The sequence below is a fragment of the Gymnoscopelus microlampas genome (assembly GCF_963454915.1).
Source record: "Gymnoscopelus microlampas genome assembly, chromosome: 20".
Lineage (NCBI taxonomy): Eukaryota > Metazoa > Chordata > Actinopteri > Myctophiformes > Myctophidae > Gymnoscopelus > Gymnoscopelus microlampas.
In genome coordinates this window covers 23477262-23497981 of record NC_139957.1, presented here as the reverse complement: position 1 = coordinate 23497981, position 20720 = coordinate 23477262, and the positions used below count along the sequence as shown (strand labels likewise).

Below are 20720 nucleotides of genomic sequence, written 5' to 3'. Positions count from 1 at the left end.
ATGAAACTATAGTGCCCAGCAAAACATTCCCTTGGGTAAAGATTGAAGAATCACAGGAAACCTGGCCTGTATATATATATTAAATATGAGAATAAAATATATGGAGAATAGCCTATATAATCCCATTCACTTTAATTAAAAAAAAACCTTTACAATGACCAGGCAAGCAGATATTACTGCATTTATGTATTCTTGATAAAATACTTTATGCAAACAATTTAACACAAAATTACAGATGTCAGATGTCTGTAAACATATGTGGGTTACAGAAGACCAAGCAATAATGCAGTTGTACAAAAGGCAAATAATTGCTAATAATTTCCATAACTTACTTTAAAAAAAAGAAAGATTCTGAGGAAATAGCTGCAAATTCTTGGCACTGGTCCTTGACAGATTAAAAGGAAAACCATTATTTCTGCAAGCAGAATTGAAAATCTCTTATGAACAAAATCATAATTCCAAAACAAAGCCTATTCTAAACATGGTAACTTAGCGCCGGGACATTTCCAGCAGCAGTAGCAACATGATCTAATTATCTAGTGATTTTTAATTCCCTGAAATCCACACAATGTAGTGCATGCAAATGAAACATGGCTGTTTTCACACTCAATAGAATATTGTAGAATGTCAGCAAAAATCCCCTTTTTATTCAGTGAACATAATGGTGGCAAGAGAGCAATTTGAGTTATGCTCGAATACAGTATTGTTCTGAGACAGGACTGGTACAGGGAATTCATCTAGTGACATATCAGGACAAATAAATAGGAATATTGATGTTTATAGCTTCAAATCCTTCTTTGGAGATTAAACAATACAGTGACTATTGGTGCTTTCATGTTATGTTTGAACCTACAGTAATATTAATATGCCTCAAATTGGGTGAGGACTTGTACAATATGTAAAAAATATTTTATTTTGTTTTTATTTGATCATTTTGCGTTATTTGAAATCATTTCACTTGCGTACCTGTCCAAATAATTATGGAACTTACTATAATAGGAAGTAGGTGGATGGGGGACCGTCTGTGGTAGAGGAGGAAGGATAGAAAAAAAAGAGAAAATCTGTATGAGCAAGAGTGAAAAAGGAGCAGCTCATGCAGAGGTTCAGTGAGAGTTGGGAGGATAGAGCAACCACAGTGTCTCCATGTTAAGGCTTGGTTCTCCCCTCTGCCATCATGTCAAAACACCATACAGCCTCATCTACAAAACTAGGAAACTACTAGTTATTGTTCATTGAGCACAATGTCAGGTGTCAACCACTTTGTATCCCATGAGCAACATTGATTTTGGAATACATGGAAACCATACGATCCTTGACACCTGCCACAGCGGCAAATAGGCAAGACAAATGCATCAGTCCCAGCTAATTTTGACAAATACTTGGTTTCTGGTTGACATTGTATATTCCCCCCCCCCAGGCTTCTGGTTGACATTGTATATTCCCTCCCAGATAAGCAGAGTTAAGTGAGTAGTAACCATTTCGGGTTGTGAAGAGCTACAATTTATAAAGGCCTTTCTCTTACTGACAAATCAAAATAACCTGAACCTCAGAGAATATGGAAAACAAACTAATAATCCAGATTGAGATTTTTGTGTGCACAGTTAACGGAAGGAAAACAGAAACAAGGGATTCAGTCCCAATAGTATTGCATAGCCATAATGAGTCCTCAGGTACCATATACAGTAGCAAACACAGAGCCAGAGATGTATTCCCCTGTCCTGCTCAGACTAAGGATTATAGTAAGTGATTAGGGGTACAGGGTATTTGAGTTCATAACCTTTGGACAGGAGTACAATATGCAAATGAGTACAGTCTCTTTGGCACAAGACTGAAGCCTTGTGGATTGTCCTATCTGCCAAGCTGATGCCTCTGTTACGGTGTGCATTTAGTTGTAGGTAGCAGTGATTATCCATCCAGCCGTAGAGGCAGGGCTATCTGAACACTCCAACATTGATTGACAGGGCCACCTCAGGCTTCCTGGTCTTAGTTGGACCAGCCTTCTTCTCTGATCCCACCGCTTGAGCATCATCAGAGCCTGCACCCTGCCCTCTGGAAAAACAATTGACATCAAGTCAGTATTTTAGGGGATCTTATACAACAATTCACATAACACTAAAAGCCGCAGCACACTCCAAACGACAGTAAGCCTTTTTTCCTTCTTTTTTTTCAGAAAGGCTTTTTGAGGGACTTGCTGAACCGAAGATAGCTCATCGAAGGGCGAAAGTGTTATACTGCCTTAGAACTCGGCTCTGTGTTCTGAATGCCAGACCCCGTCCACTCAGTATTCTGCCTGGACTTTTTTTTTTGTCAAGTGGTGCAGTCGTGTAATTGTTTAAAGTTGTATAATGTAGCCTTATATCTAACAAGCGAAGGCCTCACCCTTTCCTGCGTTGCTCTGCCTGCTCCCTCAGCCTCTGCTGACCCTGTTCATCTTCCGAGGTGCAGAAGTCCTGGTTGTTGTCTATCAAAAGATTCTGTCCAATCAAAGAACAAAGTCAATTATAATAGAGGCTCAATCTGAAAAGTAAACTGTCATTCTCAGCCTTTTTCAATATTGCCATTTGACACGTTGGCAAGTATTTTTGATCACCTTTACACCAATCGTGTCACCATCTTTTAGATGGAATGGCGCTCCCAGAAGGGAATCTGTCTTTTTCTTCTTTTTCCGTTTGGACACTTGCTGACTCTGTAAAAAAGAAATAAAGCGAGCATGTATCACATAACAAATATTTACTCAAAGTGAACCATGTTTAAGGAAGGCATCTATCAGGGGATGTGGAGTTGATCTACTATCCAAATTGGAATGTTCTTCCAAAGGTCTCATTATTATCCTCATTCTTTTTTTCCTGAACAGAACCGACTGCAAACACATAATTATCAACCTTCTCCTCTGCACGGTATCTGCAGGTATCAGCACTTTAAATGCAACACTTTTTAAAGACCTTTGCAACAGAGGCATTAGCGAAAATTGCCAATCTACAAGCTTACAACACACACTTTTTGAGTTTTCGAAAATGTTTGCCTATAAATGCCCAAACTAGGGACACCAGGATGAAAGTGGCTAATGAATGTATGGTTACAGACTAGAAAAAACGGACGTGGATTGAGATTCACTCACTCATCACCGATCAAAAAATCAGATGAATCTGCAAAAAACAAGAAATGACAAAGTCATAATATACCAGCTTGCGGGAGGCTTTTTCTGCCCCAATCTGCAGCACAAAATGTAAAAGTTGTCTTTAAAATAAAATCTCAGCCATTCCAATGGGGGGGGGGGGGGGGAGAGAGAGAGAGAGAGAGAGAGAGAGAGAGAGAGAGAGAGAGAGAGAGAGAGAGAGAGAGAGAGAGAGAGAGAGAGAGAGAGAGAGAGAGAGAGAGAGAGAGAGAGAGAGAGAGAGAGAGAGAGAGAGAGAGAGAGAGAGAGAGAGAGAGAGAGAGAGAGAGAGAGAGAGAGAGAGAGAGAGAGAGTGAGTTGCCTCCTTAACATTCCATTCAAGCAGGTCTTTTGTTTGCACAGCTGAGACCACTAATGGCCCTAAGGCTTGCTGCAGGGGGGGGGCGTTCAGAGTATGGGAAAGGGGAAAGTATCCCCATTGGCTTAAAGGACAGCCAATCACGCAAATGTGTCGAATGCAAATCTGTAATCTGTTGAAAGTAGGTCTGTCTCTTCCTAGACATGCAAAAAAAAAGAACTTGCTTTGAGGCTAAATGCGAACACTAGGGGGTGGTAATTGCCATCCACTGGGACCCCAAATGACGCCCCTGCTTTGCAATACCACAGTGTGTGGAAATTTAAGAGCAGTTTTATATCAAAATGATTCATTGTTAACTACCAAATTTCAGGGATTGGTTGGTTGTTATGTCTGCACAGATTAAAGATGAAAGATGAATGCCGTTTTGATTGATTGCCCAAGCTGTTTATCATCATTTAAGGTTTTACTAAAAAATATTACATAATTATCTATATCCATAGATATATGGTGCTATCATAATCGAGGGATGGTATTGTTCTGCTTGTGAATAAATTAATTACTCTTTAATCAGCTGCCCTTCATGCACGGTCTTTGATCTGTCCTCTAAAGTCTCCGTCCTTGCTTCTCTTTCCTCATTTCTCCCAGCGCTGTCTATAACTATAATATCAGCGGATATACTAATGACCCAATTAGAAATTAGTTAAATTCATTTGCTTCACAAACTGCACTAACTAAATCACAACCAAATTAATACAAGGTGGTAACAAATCAGAATTTTCCAAAAAGCAAACAATTTAAGACCATTGAAACTCATATTCCAGACTTATTATTACTTTTTAAGGCCTTAATATTGGCAAAAGTGATTTAATACTTTTTAAGACCTTTTAGCACATCGGGTGCCAGCATTTTTTCATAACAACTTACCGTGGGTGCCAGCATTCTCCCCATTGACTGCGCTTTGCCGTTTAAAGCTTCCGCGTGCGTTACAAGCAAATCCACGCAAAAAAAGCATCGATTCATGTTGTGCCATGAGCCTGGCTACAGCCTGGAACCATAACATTCCCCTCGGAGTTAGGGGGGGGTCGCGCATCGCGCATGACCGGTTTTCCCCACAGGAAACAGATTTGGAGATATAGGCGTTTCAAAGTAGGAAATAGACAGGAAGCGGATGGGGGAAAAAAATGTGTTTCCGGTGAGCGATCTGGCACTTCCTTCGCAGGATTACAATGGGTGCTCCCAGAGCTGCTCTAGCCCCGCCCGCGCGGAGAAAAACGAAAAAAAACAAAAAGACTAAACTCACGGTTCAGACCGTGTTCGGCACCGGAGCGCCACTATGTAAACACACGGTTCAGACCGTGTTCGGCACCCGATGTGTTAATAACCCCTGGAAACCCTGCTCTTCTATAGCCACCTCCAACTTTTTCTTTACACAGGCTCCTCCTCATTAAGTCTTTCCTCACCCAGCTGGAGACAGGTTCCCAGGTGTGTTTTTCTGGCTGGTGTTTGGCCAACAGCAGAGAGTCAGGGCTGAGGCCGTAGTATGCAGCCAGGGCGGTGCGCAAGGAGCGAGGGGAGGAGTCACGGGACGCATCCCAGACCAGCTCCTCTGGAGGACAGTAACACCTCTCCCTCGGTATAGCCATCTGGATACGCAGTAACACCTCCTTAGGGCTGGGAGAACGGCCAAGAAAGAAAGGTCAAGATGGTAAAGTGAGCTATAAGTTACTGTTTGGCCATTATTCCCATGAATTTTCTGACCAGAAAACATTGCTCAGAGCCCTCCTATCCAGTACATTACCCAAGATTCTCTTCTTTCAGTAGCTGCTGCACACAGATGTCTGTACCGCTGGTAAGCTTCAACTTCCTAAACGAGAGGAAACCAAGCGGTGAGTCTGAGGTGCCAGTTCACAATTTTGTTTAATGGCCGCAATGTTTTGAAAACCTTTCAAACATTGAACATTTCAGAGGAGTATATCCAACAATTTTTTCATCTTTTTGTCATTAGATACTTCCGGCAACAGAGGAACCTGTCACTATGTGAATGTCAATCATTTCAATCAGTTCCAGTATGAATGACGTTTTGAAACAATCTGTGATTTTAAAATACAGAGGGTATTAAACATGCATAAACAACATGCATGGTGCTAGATTTCTCTCTGAGAAGCTCGTTCTATGACCACTAACAATTAAGCAAATTGTGTGTGTTTTTACACACACACACACACACACACACACACACACACACACACACACACACACATTGAAAAAGGTGCACTCGTTTTTCGTCGCAAGGCGAAGCAAGTGGGAGGCTTTGATGTCCCTGCGGTACAAATCGAGTGCTCTGCTCACAGTTGACAACAACAAACAATAAACAGCAGCTATGTGATTAATTAATTTGTACTAGACCATACCCGGTCGACGCATCCGTGGGGGGATATGCGCACATGATCTGGCAACCCGGGAGGCGACATTGTTTGACACATAAACGCTAATAAGAAGCTGAGATTTGATGAAATTGAAAAACGGGCTTCACAGTTAAGTTCAGATGGTAATGGTCAATGGCTGTGTGCGAAATCGGAGCAATTGCTCCAGCCAGTGAGGAGAACCGGGTGGTGACACCACCACTACAAACAAACGGACAGAGGTTACTAGAATTATAGTAGGATGTGGGGAAAAACATTAATTACATTAAAACGTTTAACTTTTTAATCATCTGAAATGAAGGCCGGGGGGGGGGGACAAGCTAAACCGCTAAGCTGACGGGACTTCTGACAAGACTCCCCCCCCCCACACCCCACCCCCCCTTCCTGTCTCGGCTCCCAGGGCCGGGCCTACCAGGAGCCACATTGTTTCGTTAGGATGAGCGGGGTGCAGGAGCGCTTGTCTTTGGACACCAACAAGGGGACTTGAGCCACGAGAGGCACCGCCGAGCGAGCTAAGGCGAGTGAGTTGCCGTGACGAGCGGTGGGAGGTGAACTCGGAGAAACGAGCACTCCTTTTTCAAACAGACTGGTTTTCCAATCATACTGTAACATATATATACACATACATACACACACACACACACACACACACACACACACACACACACACACACACACACACACACACACACAATCATATACTGTATATACACACACACACACACACACACACACACACAGCTGGTCAGTGGTGGAGGAGAGTGTGTACCTGAGTGTGAGTTGTTGTCCCCTGAGGATACGTGCCAACTTCTGCCCCTCCAACTGCCACACACGCAGGAATGCGGGGGTGGGTACACACACACACTGTAGGGCTGGCAGGGTCAACACCTGATGTACATATACAGACATACAGTGCATTTATCAAGTAAGAGACATCATTTGAAGGAAAACACCAAATAGACATGCTTGCTAACTTAATGTAGCCCTGATTTAAGGTATTCGAGGAATACTGTAGACAGAACATGACAATGTTTCTAAAAGATTATAAAATATCTTTGTGCTTTATACCACACACACACACACACACACACACACACAAACCTGAGTCTTCAGATCCTCTAGTGTGTCCTCATATGTGATCTCCACATGTCCCACACATCTCAGCTCTGAGATGGCACCACCTATACACGCAAAGATGAACACAGGAAATGTTTATCGATTTTAAATTTAACGCAAATACCCCAAACACTTTCCTGTAAAGGCAAAGAAATACAAGACAAGGAGAGTGTGTTTCACCTGAGGTGACCGCCAGCCTCTGGCCCTCAGAACAGCCATTATAAGAGTGGTTTAACTCAGTTTCCATGGTAACTGTAGAGTTGTTGCTATGCTCCAGATACAGCCAGACTGAGAGCTTAAGAAAGCCCTAGCAAGAGTACATAAGAGAGCCTGATCAGTCACACAGACAAGCCATGGGGAAAAACATTAAACTGTTTCACAAAACCATGTGCAACAAGAGCAGTAATAGTAGTAATAGTGTGCATACAGTAGTTGAGTCGTGAATTTACATTATTTATCTTGTGTAGGAAACATGATGCATGTAAGTGAAATGATTTGAGACAAGCTTTAAAATGCAATCAGTCTCATCCTTCGATGATGAATAGTTCAGAAAGTATGTGTATGTGTTGTTCAGAAGGTATGTACAACAATGTGTTCGATCTATAATTAAAACCAGCATATCGTCGCTGTCAGGCGCAAACGTCCTATCTCCGTTTTTCAACTTTTTTATTTTCTCTATTAAATCAGTGCTATTGAACACCCTTTACGTCGTATTTGGGTTTTACAAATATTGAACCAATGAAAAGTATTAAAAAGCGCTTGTGACTAAACCTCCCAACTCCATTGGCTCCTCAAACTGTCACCTAACTCCAACTCCAACATCTGACTTCTCCATTCTATTCAATGATGGACATAACCATCTCCACATTCACTGGTTAAAAACCTCCTAACTCCACTTCAGCTAGATTTGGGTTAAGTGATGATAATATAATGATAATATAATATAATGTATAAAGTCAGCCATAACAACTTTGATGAGGCAGTATTGTGTTGTTTTCAAATCATTAACCTTTGAGGAAATGGGGAAAAAAACATATTTTTGACATAGTTGGTTTCTGCCCGACAGCAGAGATATGCAGCCTGTGTTAACTGTTAACTCAAATAAAAAGGTATCAAAAGGACAATTCTGTAATGATAATGCAGTGCATAATTATAATAATTTCACAATCGCTTTGCAGCTAAACTAATAGTTACAAGAGAAAAAACAAATAAAGCACCTTTGGAGGCAATTTCCCCTCTGTGACAATCAGAGTATCCCCGGTGATAATCTTCAACTCTGATAAAGAAGCATCCTGAGGGTAAAATGATATTGTTACTTGTTAGGTCTTAAATAAATAGTTATTGATCCAAGGTGGAGGGAGAATCCTAAGGTAGAATGGGAGTTAGACAACACCGGCTACTTACCTCATCCATCAATGGCTCTCCAACCTCCTCGCACCAATCCAGTCTCCTCAAGTGCCAACCGTTGCCTAACAATACACAATACAAACATGTGCATTGTCAATAGGTTTATTGTACACTATTGTATATGTAACTATTTAACCCCTATATAATAAGCTGACCGGGGTCCCCCGGGGCTCTATACTAGGTCTGCTCCTTTTTTCCCCTCAACACTCAATCGCCAATCTACAAGGTTGCATCGCGTTGTACAGCATTGCGAGCTTGTAGATCTATTTGTAATATACAAAACCTATTCGACACACTGCAGACAGGGTATTGTTTTACCTTCAAGTCCTACAGTACCCAGCATTGCCTTGAGACACTGCAATATAATGACAAAAGTACAAATCAGGAGGGGGAAGTGATGATAAACTGACAGTGACAATGATTGCAACAGCTGCTCACAAAAGATACATATGAACATTGTTTTCACCTCTTTGACGGTGCAAGTCTGTTCAACAATAATGTTCATCTCCATGCCAGCAGAGGGGGCTGTGCCCACAGAGAAGTGCAAGAAAAGCTGCAACACAAGCAGAACCCCTCCAGCCATTAAAAAAAACACATGGGCAGCAGTTTTCCTATAAACCTTCTTTCACTTAGAAGTCCTCCTTGACTGCTCTACTACTAAAAGTGTATGAATCTCATAAACAAATGTGATACCAAAGTCAGTACTGGGTTTACTTATTACTGTTTGAAGCTACAGTATGCACTCACATCTGGACAGGCACACAAAGAGTGTCTATGCGAGATTATTTAAGCAATTAGGAGAGGTTGACAAACCTGCGATGGCTTGGGTGCAGTTCCAAGACAAAGAGCTAGAGTAGTCATGAGTCGGATCCCTGCCTCCCGAACACTCAACTCCTCACATACTGTCATTAACACAGATACAAAAATAAAAGCACATTTTCTGATATGATTATTTGCAAACTTCTCAGGTTCACAGGCTGAATAAAGTAAAACAAGTATTTAACCACACGATAGTTAAAGATTAAAAAAAAAATTGCCAGCTCTACATTTCCCTAAAAATGGCGATTCATGTTTTTTTGTTTAAATGGCCTAGTCTTTTTGATCTTTTCTTTTTATTGCCCTGTATATATGAATGTTTTAATATTGAAATAAAAAATGCAAGCAAAAATTCACTTAATTTCCTCCTACCTGGAGGAAGTAGTTTCCCTGTGCGATCCACTTGTCTTAGACAGCACTGCACACCTACTCCACCAGAGAGAGAGAGAGGACAATATAGCATACAGATATATACACTGAAGACTAATTTATAATATGTTAAGGGAATCTCAAAAAAACACTACAACTTAAGTAAGAATGCTTGGTTGCGTTGGCTAAACAGTATAGTTGAAGCTGCAATCTATAGTTTTATGTCTTACCCAGGATTGGAACTCAGGTCTCCCGCACTGAAGAACAAAATCTACCGCTCAAGCAAGAGGCAATCGCCACTTGGTCAGGGGAGATATCAGGCAGTACTACACCAGTAGGTGTCCTACATGACAGCAGGGTCTAAATTTCTCCAAGGAAGAGTAGGGAGACCACCTCCAACCATTGCAGATGTACTAGTTACAGTATATTGCACTAACATACCATACAGATTGGTTAAAATTACATTTTATTTATTCATTAAGCCATTAAGACCGGGAACACATCTGTGTCATTTTAGATTTCTTTGGCTATTCAAAAATAGCAGATATACAAGCTCATAGTGCACAGAGTGCCGCGCTACGAGCTTGTAGATCTGCTATTTTTTTTAAATCGTGGGAATTTTTGCAAATCTTTGAAAAGATATATATTTTTAAGCGAACATTTGTAACTCAAATCTTTGCTTCTGGGTGTCCCTGGAAACAAAATATTTTGAGATGGGGGTCCGCCGCCAAATACATATCATTTTGGGGGTCCTTGACATGAAGAAGTTTGAGAACCACTGATGCAGCAAGTAGGATTTAGAAGACATTTTGTAGAATCGGCCTCTGGTCTTAATGGGTTAAAATAACTTTCAAATTGCAGCTTCAACATTCTGAGAGGCAGAATGCATGATCTTTGATGGAGTCATTAGTCATTATCTTACCTGTGAGGTGTTCCTGAAGCTGGAGCTCCTCCATGGCTCTCTGCTTCACTTCACGCAGCAGCTGGACAGTAAAACACAGACACACATGCATGAACGTGCACACACATTTTACCATTTACCATTTAATGCAGAAACGCAGCCAGGAAAGAGAGGGAGGGAAAAAAAGTCAAGATTAGAACAGTGGGGTCCGGGGACCCCCAGGGGGCCTTGAGGAGTTACAGGTCTGTAACTCAGAGAGTGTGCACATGGAACCTTAATGGACCCATGAAAGGTCCATTTGGTTCCATTTGTATACTCTCTTGAGTTAGGATTTTATAGTGTAGATTGGGGTCCCAGAGATAGAAAATAGGGCAGGAGCGTAACTCCTGTTCCTGTAGCATTAAGTGGCTTTAAAGTTTATGTACAAGTACACCCCCTGGACATGGTGCTAGTACGTTGCAGGGACTTACGCCCAATCTAACCCTTGATGACGAGTGCCAAGAAGGGAGGCATTGGGTGCCATTTTTATAATATTTGGTATGCCCCAGCCGGAGAATCGAACCCCGACCTCGCAGTCTCAGGGCGGACGCTCTAACCACAAAGCCACTGAGCTGGTGTAACACAACATATCAAACTGGGGGGGGGGGGGGGGGTATGATAGCATGATGGGGGGGGGGGGGGGGGGGGCGTTCCTGAAATGAAAGTGTTTGAGAACTCACCATGTTTCCTGAGGCTGGAACCTTGGCTGTCCTCCTGCCATCCTCCTCCTCCTCTCCTCCTCCTCCGTGTGGTCGGAACTCCACCAGCAGCCAACGGCAGTCCGAAGGCGTCGTCACGGTAACCACATCTCCACTCAGACTGAAGAAGCTGAGGACAGAGTGCAAAACACCAACACAAAAAGCATTAAAGTTGCTGTAAGTGACATCTTTAGGTTAAAAAAAAACGTTTATTGTTGACAATAATTAGTTTTTTATAAAATAATGTATTTTTATTAATGATAGTAATGATTGCTATTGAGCGAGTGCAACATGATTTGTGTGCATGGGGATCTCATCTTAAACAAGCTACGTGCTTAACTGAGCTATCCAGTTTAGTAGACCTTGTATTGCGAATTTGTACTTCCATGTACTGTTATGTACTGTCATGTACTGTTCTCATGTCTTACTAAATAAAGTACATCAATCAATCAATCAATCAAGCGTTTGTTCAGTAATCAGCAACAGGGGTTGCTGGACAATATTCCATGATTTTTCAAAGGTACAGTAAATAGTTTTCGCTGGCAAGGGGACGGTAGATGGAAACATATTAATGAATTCCTGGCAGTGAAAGAGTTAAGCTGAACTGGCAGCAAAAGACTCGCTCTCTACATAAACTTCCATAAATGTTTAGGTAGAGAGCAAGTCTTTTTCTGCCAGTTTTCCTTTATGTTTTTGAGGCCACCGCACCTGCAGTAAACTCTGAACAAAGGACAAAAAAGGGCGGAACAGTTTACCCTGGACTCTAGTGTTTTGTTAAGCTGTCAGGTACCAGAACACTGTCACCTATAGGTACAATATCACAGGTGTATATAACAATAATGATAAAAATGTAATAATACAATTCAGATGAATGCACACACACGTGTATATATACATATATATATATATATACAGTCCACACACTCACTCACCTGCTATCAAACGACTGTGGCTCCAGCACCAGCAGGGCGTCTCCGTCTTTCAGTGCCAGCTCCTTGAGGGTGCGCTGCATGTCTTCGGGAGGGAATACCCTCCACCCGCTCGCCCCTCCCCCCTGTCCTCCTCTATTCACTCCCCTGTGCTCCTGGCACAGCAGACTCTCCTGCGGCTCCCCGAGGGCCACCTGCACCTCCCTTAGTGTTGCAGCCCCGGCAAATCCCCTCGCCTCCGTTTTAAGCCCAGGCCCCCCATCCTCGACTCCATGTCCCTCCCCGTCGGCCCCCACCCCGTTCTCTACAGCAGCTTCCTCTCCATCTTCACCCAGGGAGGGGCGGACAACGGTCAGCAGCACTGGCTCCCAATTGGCTCCAGTTAGGACAGTCGCACCACACACCTGTGACAATAACATACTTATTGTTAAGGCAAGAAATATCTTAAAATCTATCTTGCGCATAAACAAACAAACGCCAACACGTCGGATTCTGCCACTATATACTGGTGGCAGCGCTCACATTTCACTGTTATTGGTGACCTATTGATTTTTGTTGTGCTAGAGAACGTCCGTCAAGGATGATATAACATCAATACAGCCAATTCACTTCCCCCAAATTACATACAGTACCAGGATTTATCTTTCTTTATCTATATATTGGCAGAATCTGCTTTGTTTGTGTTCATGTATGTCTGTGCTAAAAGTGTTTGATTTTGAGGCCTGTTTACACCATATAATACAGTGAGACTGAATGAAATCACTACTTCAAGTTTCTTGTTCAGAGCACAGAAACAATTGATAAAGATGATTGACACTATTTGGACTTACGGCATATCATGCTAACCCAAGGTTCTACCAAAGTACAACCTTGCTTTACTGTCATCCATGTTGGAAGTACACCATAAAGTATGTTATGGCATTTGATTGATTGAGTACTTTATTAACAGTTTACAAAATATCACAGAGGTACAATTATACAATAATGCTAAAAGGATAACAGAAAAAGTCCTACGGGCTTGTTTCCATTGTGGTCCTGTGTATTCAACTCATCGAGACATTTAAAGACATACAATAACATACAAGAAATCATCAACACTAGTAGCAATAAAAGTATATGTACAGAAAATAAAATTGGGGAGGGGGGGTGGCATCTACTCACTTCTCTACCATTCCACACAAACAGGTCAGAGTTAGTGAAAATACCCGCACTGTACAGGGAGACACTGTCATCTGGAGGGAGACACACACAAGCAGAATATAGTACTTAATTAAATGTACACAAGAAGAATATAGTACTTAAAGGTAGGGTAAGTGATATTTTTTGGTTAAAACAAAAAGTAAATTTGTTAAAAGGTTAAAGCACTATATTCTGATAGTAATCATTGCTATAGAGTGTTTGTTCAGTCACAGGAGTCTCCCCGTCTCTGCAGCTCTTTAATAAACAGAAAATACATTTTCCGGTAGGTGTCAAAATCTCAGCCAATCAGGAGAAAGTACCCATTTTTAAGCTTCATTTTTATAGTGTTCCAGTTCCAATTTTGCCTGCTCATTTCTTAGTGTCATCACTTCCAATTTCACTTGTTGAATCTGTATCCTGATTGAGTTCTCTATCCTGATTGGATAAAATTGGAAATGAAACTGAAACGAAAATGCATTTTCTGTTTTATAAAGAGCTGGAGAGACAAGGAGACTCCTTTTACTGAACAAACGCTCTATAGCAATGAGTACTATCAGAATATAGAGCTATTTAACACTTATTTTAACCAAAGAAAATCACTTACCCTACCTTTAATTAAACGTTTAAACACATTTGACTCTTACTCTAATTAAATGTACACAAGCAGAATATAGTGCTTAATTAAATGTTTAAACACATTTGACTCTTATGACGACTGAGGGAGTCTTGTGTCGGTTGTTATCACCTGTTAGAGTATTGTAGAGATGTACACCAGCCGGAAGACTCTTGGCCACAGTCAGAGCCATGTCCCCTTCCCAGAGTTCCTGATTCTGAACAAGCATAATCGCACACACGCAGATATACACACACACAAAACAAAAATACAAGTATAATAAGTCAACGCTGTGTACATTTTACAATCGTCTGTTTATCATGTTGAGCTTCAGACACTTATCAGTAGGCATTCAATGTTAATGATCAAGAAATTACCTGATATATAGCCAACCGCAGGTCTCCCACTGTCCTTCTGCGGTCAAAGCTAAGAGTGGTGACCCCACCCTGCTCTTTGTTGATTGGTTGAAGGGCTCCATTCTCCAGCTTATAAGAAGGTGCTAGATGTAAACGCAGCTCTATGCTATTATTGGTAGCCTCAAACTCCTCACTAAAAGAAAAGGATGTACAGTATGAGTACAATAGGAACAGCACAGACAAGTTAGACAAAGCTTATTCCACTGGTGCACTCAGTGGACCATGCTCTGAATATTGTATCAGCTAAATGCCTAAAAGGTAATTTAATATAATGATATGCTTCTGTACCGCCTCTGCTGCAATTTGACATTTTCCTCCTCCGCCATCTGCACAAGGTGAGGGGGAACATTATACAAGGGATTCTTCAAGGCTGCGAAGAGATGAGCACAATATAATGTTTGAGTTTTCTTCATCCACGCTACCCCTCAGAACGTCTTCTTCTCTTTTCCTCCCGTCTCCCTTAATCTTTTCTTCTTTTTAAAGTGTGGCCATACATGCATGCCATCATGAAACAGAACCATCTTTGGCAATGAAAGTGGGTCATAGAGAGAGAGAGCAAGCAAGCGAGCGAGAGAGAGAATATAAGAAAATAAAAGATTTGGACAGTCAATTAGTTACACTTTGTCGTGACTTGTGAAGCACTTTTATTGTTACTGGTTAACCCATTAAGACCTGGAACTGTGTCATTTTTAGATTTGAGCTAAAAAGCATTATTTTACACTTTGGGCTATTCAAAAATAGCAGATATACAAGCTCATAGCGCGGCACCGAGTGCCGCGCTACGAGCTTGTAGATCTGCTATTTTTGAAAAATCGTGAAAATGTGTGCAAATCTTTGAATTTATATATTTTTAAAGCGAACATTTTTAACTCAAATCTTTGCTTCTGGGGGGTCCCTGGAACAAGATATTTTGATGGGGGTCCGCGGCCAAATACATATAATTTTAGGGGTCCTGGACATGAAAAAGATTGAGCACCACTGATATAGAAACATACGTTTTTCAGAAAACCGTTGAGATTCAGGGGACATGTAGAATCGGCTTCAGGTCTCAATGGGTTAAGTATGTATGAAGATCGCCATTGGCCAAATGAGGTGTAAAACGTTGTCACCACACTAGGACATGCACACAAGCAGCGAGCCTGTATAGAGCAGCCACTGAACAGTTACACCGCATTATGATTTGTGCTGCTTTGTTCACAAACTGCAGTGCACACAAAGTAAGTTAATATTGATAGCATTATGTCTTGTTTTGTTCAAATCAGGTCTTCATTTTTACTCTTTCTAGTCTGTGCACCAATTGACCATATTCACAAACAGCAGCCAATTTGCTCTCACGTCATAATCTGGGGGTGGGGTTTCCCACCACCGAGGACACAAGAGCAAAATAACCATTGTATGAACACAGTGAATACTACAACTATGCAACACATCATGCAACACATGCTACACAACGTATCTACGATATTACCTTGACTGGGCCGGTGCAGCTCTGTTTTCCTATAGAACAGCATGTAGGCACTCTCTTTGCCCTGGAACTGCTTCTGTATTTCAGACTCCCTGATGGAGGTCACTGCAGAGTCATTCAGGTCAAACCAGTGACTGCCCTGCAGGGAGAGGGACAGATGGAGGGAGTAGATGAAGAGGCATATGTAGATTCATAATCGACTCTCCCATCACTCATTAAGAAAAAAGAACTACAACGTAAAATGTATTTTTCTTCAATGTGCAACATGTACTGGATCTATTTCAGTCAACGTTCTGGATTGATGTTAAAATGGAAACATCCGAAAGAAGCAAACAAAAAACACAAACACCATGTTTTACTCTGTCGTTCTGGCAATCATTTCCCACAAAGAAATTCACAAATCATAAAATAAATAAATGGAAAATAAATACCCCATCGCTGCAGCATACCTCTGGTTCAGGCTCTGCTTCCTGGTCTGGTAGTGACTGGTTGCAGGTAGTTGCTGGTTCCTGAGCTGAGGGTGGATCAAGGCCAGTGGTCTGCTCTACAGGGCTGGGAGGCTCCATCATGGGGCTTGGTGAGTTGGCCTTAAGAGCCACTCTGGTCCCATTAGACACCAAGATAAACGCATCATTGTGGGACTGGAGGAACTACAGTATGAGAGATGATGACAAAGGGCAGAGAGTACAGGGTTTAGTAAAACACATGAGACATTAGGGCTATGAGAAACTAGGAGATATCCTATAAACTTGGATATAGTACCTCACAATGACTAAATCTAAACATACCTTGCCTATGGGGCCATAGTGTTTTCTGAACTTCTTGCTCCAGGAGGAGCCTGTCTTCTCCATAAGTTTCTGGCCCAGCTGGTCTAACAGCACACTCTTGGAGGGCTCCTAGTTGAGGGGTAATCAGTAACAGATCATCAATCAGTCCTTGGTGCTGATGGGTGATGGATTCATGACACTAACTGAACATGTAAAAGCATGTACCAGCTAAACTGAATGCAGGCTAATTACATGTAGAGTGAGAGCCTATAGTTGAATCGTGTTATACCTGGGCTATGACCGCTGTGAGAACAGACAGAGGGTCATCTTTCTCTACACGTGTCTCACATACAGGAACCTCCTTGACATTCTTCTGAGTTTTAGTTTTTGACTCATCCTCCTGTGCACAAAATATAAGAACGTTGTTTTGTTTAAACAAGCCAGCAGAGTTTGTTTGTAAATTCTTTCTACCTCTCCCTTTAAACATTTCATGCATAGATCTCCATCTTTTCCCAACCCCCCCCCCCCCCCCCCCATTTTATCTCACCGGTGGCTCCCAGTGGCCGAGCTGGTCAATATCCCTGATGTACACATGGTAATGGCCACCATAACAACCACCCTTGTGGATTATCACAGAGAACAGCTCATAGGAGTAATAAGAGTCCTCTTCATCGGTCTGTGGGGGAAAGTGACACTATAGTGTTACAGAATAATATCATCATCTTATGGTTACAAAGACTTCCAGTATGAATCAAAGGGTAGGACAGGAAACCATGAAAGTGGAGAACAGAATGAAGGACATTCAATTATTGGAACACAGTATTGTTATCAGAATTTACATTCCAAGGAGTCCAACTGGACATGTTTAATAATGACTGCCTTCACCAGCTGCAACATCTGAAGCAGTCAATTGTGGATAATGCGTGGGAAGCAAACCCTTATGATGTGCCCAAATAGCTGGGATGCAGTGTTTCAATCTGTCTATTACCTAGTGCTGCCCCAGTTGGTTTTGTCTTATTTGACCAAGAATGTTTTCCATACTGAATAAGACCAAATATAGAGATGCCTTTGCATCAGTGCATGTGTCAAATTGACTTTAAAAGTCCTTGACTAAGAATTTCTTCTTTAGTCTTATTACCTGTTCACAAAATGGCCGCAGGTTGATAGTGAGGGGGAACATGTAGCGTCCCGTCTCCTTGTAGCGCTCACACTTGGCAAAGTCAAAGCTGAACCTCAGCAGAGACATGGTCATGAATGGAGGCAGCTTCTTCAGTTTGACAGACTAAAGGATAATGAAGTGAAAGTACAAATTAAACTCCTCAGTGTTAATTTAACTTCAAAGAGTGTACAAATAGAACCAAATGGACTTTACTGTGTATAGATAGTGTCACGTAGCTTTGACCTTGACTGACCTTGGCAGCTCTGACTAGCCTGTTGCACTGGGCACAGCGATACAGGTTGTTGCCCTCAAACAATTCTTCCTCTACAAACATATTCCAAAGTGCTTCCTCCATGCTGGACACACCACAGACACACACCGTCAGGTCCAGGAAGTCCTCCTACAAGTAGACAAGTCAGTAGAGCAGACCCACTGCCTTCACACACACACACACCATATATACTGTACAGTATGTCATCTAGTATTTGCTGATAATTTTAGCCACTCGTTGTAATCTTTATTAAGTACCAGACATGAGTCTCAATAACTTCTGGTGTCTGGTAAAATGAAGACACTAGAAAAGCATATCAAGTGTACTTCCAAATACTTTCCTGTGACCGTCTAATCTGGCTTCTAAAGTACCAGAATCAATGGGACTCTAAAACTCTTTGAAGTAACCAGTAAATATTTGCTTTGGCGCTGCACTGGATTTTATTGTGTGTAATTTCTCACTGCCAGGTGGCTGAATGAGTGTATTCAATGACATAGAGGAAATAGGAACAGAAATACATTTTTTTTTTAAACAACGTGCATATTCCACAGACACACCTGTCTCTGGCTGACATTGCCACACTCCTTGCAGACAATGCTGTTGACAGTGGTCCCGTGGTACAAGTTGCGGATGAATGTGCTACCACTGGTACCCACTAGGGAGTTCTCCAGAGCACTAAACAGAATCCTGTTCAACTCCTGTACATCATGCTGATTAGTCTCCTGCAGAAGTTTGAAAACAATAATTACCGAGATTCAATTAATGGATTTAACTCCATTGTTTCTGTTTATATTGCGAGTTTTTCTGTCAACTCACACTCACTTCCTTACTCTTTCCAAATATCTTTTATATTTTTTTATCTGTGCCTTTCACACTCACTCTATACACACACACACACACACACACACACACACACACACACACACACACCTCGCTGTTGTTCCAGCCAAAGCTATCAGTGAGGTCAGCGGTTGAGGCACACTGCTGGTTCACCAGCAGCAGGTGAGCAAACAGTCTCTGGAGCTCTAATGGAATCACCCTGACCTGAGAACGAAAGCAGAGGGCCTCGATTACAATCGATCAATACCTCATGCATTACTTCAGTCTTCCTGTATTCCATAACACTTACGTTAGTCTCTGGTTTGTTTTTGTCTTCCAAGCATCCTAGTTCCTCTGGACCCAACTTGAACAGTTCCTCTGAACAGAAACAAAATCTCATTTTCACAGTTTCATGTGCCAGTCCACAATATTGACTGACAATGATAGCTGTGGGAGGGACTGATGTCTCAGTCCCTCCCACAGCTATCCGTTAGTATCAATGTATCCATCTGTAATTCTGAGAGCGCTCCAAATTGGACAATTTTGGATTGTACCATGGTTCCAGTTGTACACTGTCAAGAGTTGAAGCTACAATCCGTAACATTTAGGTCCCCTGCATGAGAGACCACATTTCTATTGCTCAGCTAAGAGGCAATCCCTGCTTGCTTGACCAGGATAGATATTGCGTGTAGGAGCTTCAGGCAGTACTACTTGTCAATCAGTAGGTGTTCTAGCCTTTTCGACACCAGGCAGGGTCTATATTTCACAGTAGAGTAGGGCACTGGATCTCAAAGTGAATTCCAGGGACTCTCTGGGTTACTGTAACTCTGGTTCATTTGGTTCCATTTGTATACTGTCAGAGTTGAGGGGAGACCTTGAAATTTAAACGTTTAAAGAACCACAGTCTGGAGCAGGGAGACCACCTCCAACCACTGAGATGTGTTAGTTATAATACATACATACATAACATACATTACATACATACATACTCTACCATTCAGATTGATTGAAATAACGTTTTAACAGATTGCAGCCCCAAAACTCACTTTTTGCAGTGCATGTGATGTGACTCACCTCTGAACTCTGGGGTGAACAGCAGGGTTTGGAGCAGAGAGTTGAGGTAGCACGTCCCTCCCTGGTTCTTGATGCCACTGAGGTGACTGTTCCCCCTGCGTGGAGGAGGGGGCTCTTCTCCGCCCTTCGCAGCTCTACCTGCCGAAGGACTCGGAGAAAACCCTTCCTCCTCCTCTTCCTCGAAAAGATTCCCAAACATACCTGCCGTTTTGCACGTCTTATTAATACCGTTTCCCCCCCAAAAAAATAAATTCCGATCCTGAAGTCACACAGCAGTAGAATATAGTACCTCGCATTAAGATCACCTCTTTTACCCTCTTGCTATCTCATCTTGGTCTTGCCAAGTTCTCTGTTGACAGTGGCTGGACTGACTCTGAAGTAAGAGGACTTCACTGGGCTAAACATAGCTATTAATGAATGCGACTTTAAATCGTGTTGGTAATGGTGAGCTAGCACGCTAGCACAGCGGTTGAATCACAGTGCAAAAATCAGTGTGCTCAGCGAGAACCAGCCCCTCGGGTCGACAATGCTTTCCGACAGATTATTGGTGTCTTCTTGAAGACCAAAGCGTTGCACACGCCTTATATTCAATCCACCGCATACGCTTTTAGACTAGACAGGGGCGAACCGAAGCTTGTTCTGCCTCCTTCTGTCTTAAATAAGATAACATATGAAACGTAAATAAAAATACCACTGGTGAACAGTAAGCAGCCATGTCTCCAGGCAGACGGTAGCGCGGTGGATTGTGGTACTTGTAGTCTCTAGCTCTGATCCATAGCACCAGAG

At 42.1% G+C, this 20720-nt stretch overlaps 1 protein-coding gene across 2 annotated transcripts; it reads right to left on the bottom strand.

Annotated features, from left to right (window-relative positions):
- Positions 1-167: 167 nt before the first annotated feature.
- On the bottom strand, positions 168-20664 carry usp40 (ubiquitin specific peptidase 40). Of its 2 annotated transcripts, none has more exons than XM_084044383.1 (32): positions 19935-20664; positions 19171-19238; positions 18972-19085; positions 18599-18763; positions 18024-18170; positions 17750-17893; positions 17159-17287; positions 16901-17011; positions 16633-16740; positions 16276-16494; positions 15848-15983; positions 14668-14749; positions 14341-14512; positions 14096-14180; positions 13333-13403; positions 12175-12575; positions 11225-11372; positions 10527-10587; positions 9608-9661; positions 9233-9321; positions 8886-8972; positions 8738-8774; positions 8417-8481; positions 8230-8304; positions 7193-7319; positions 6998-7077; positions 6666-6784; positions 5272-5337; positions 4934-5144; positions 2591-2686; positions 2380-2474; positions 168-2049 (listed from the first exon to the last, which is right to left on the bottom strand). In XM_084044383.1, the coding sequence occupies exons 1-32, from the start codon at positions 20131-20133 to the stop codon at positions 1932-1934; spliced, it is 3879 nt and encodes a 1292-aa protein (XP_083900509.1). In that variant the 5' UTR covers positions 20134-20664; the 3' UTR covers positions 168-1931. The 2 variants fall into 2 exon arrangements, with proteins under 2 accessions (XP_083900509.1, XP_083900510.1); XM_084044384.1 differs by having other exon boundaries at positions 16294-16494.
- Between the last annotated feature and the right edge of the window lie 56 nt (positions 20665-20720).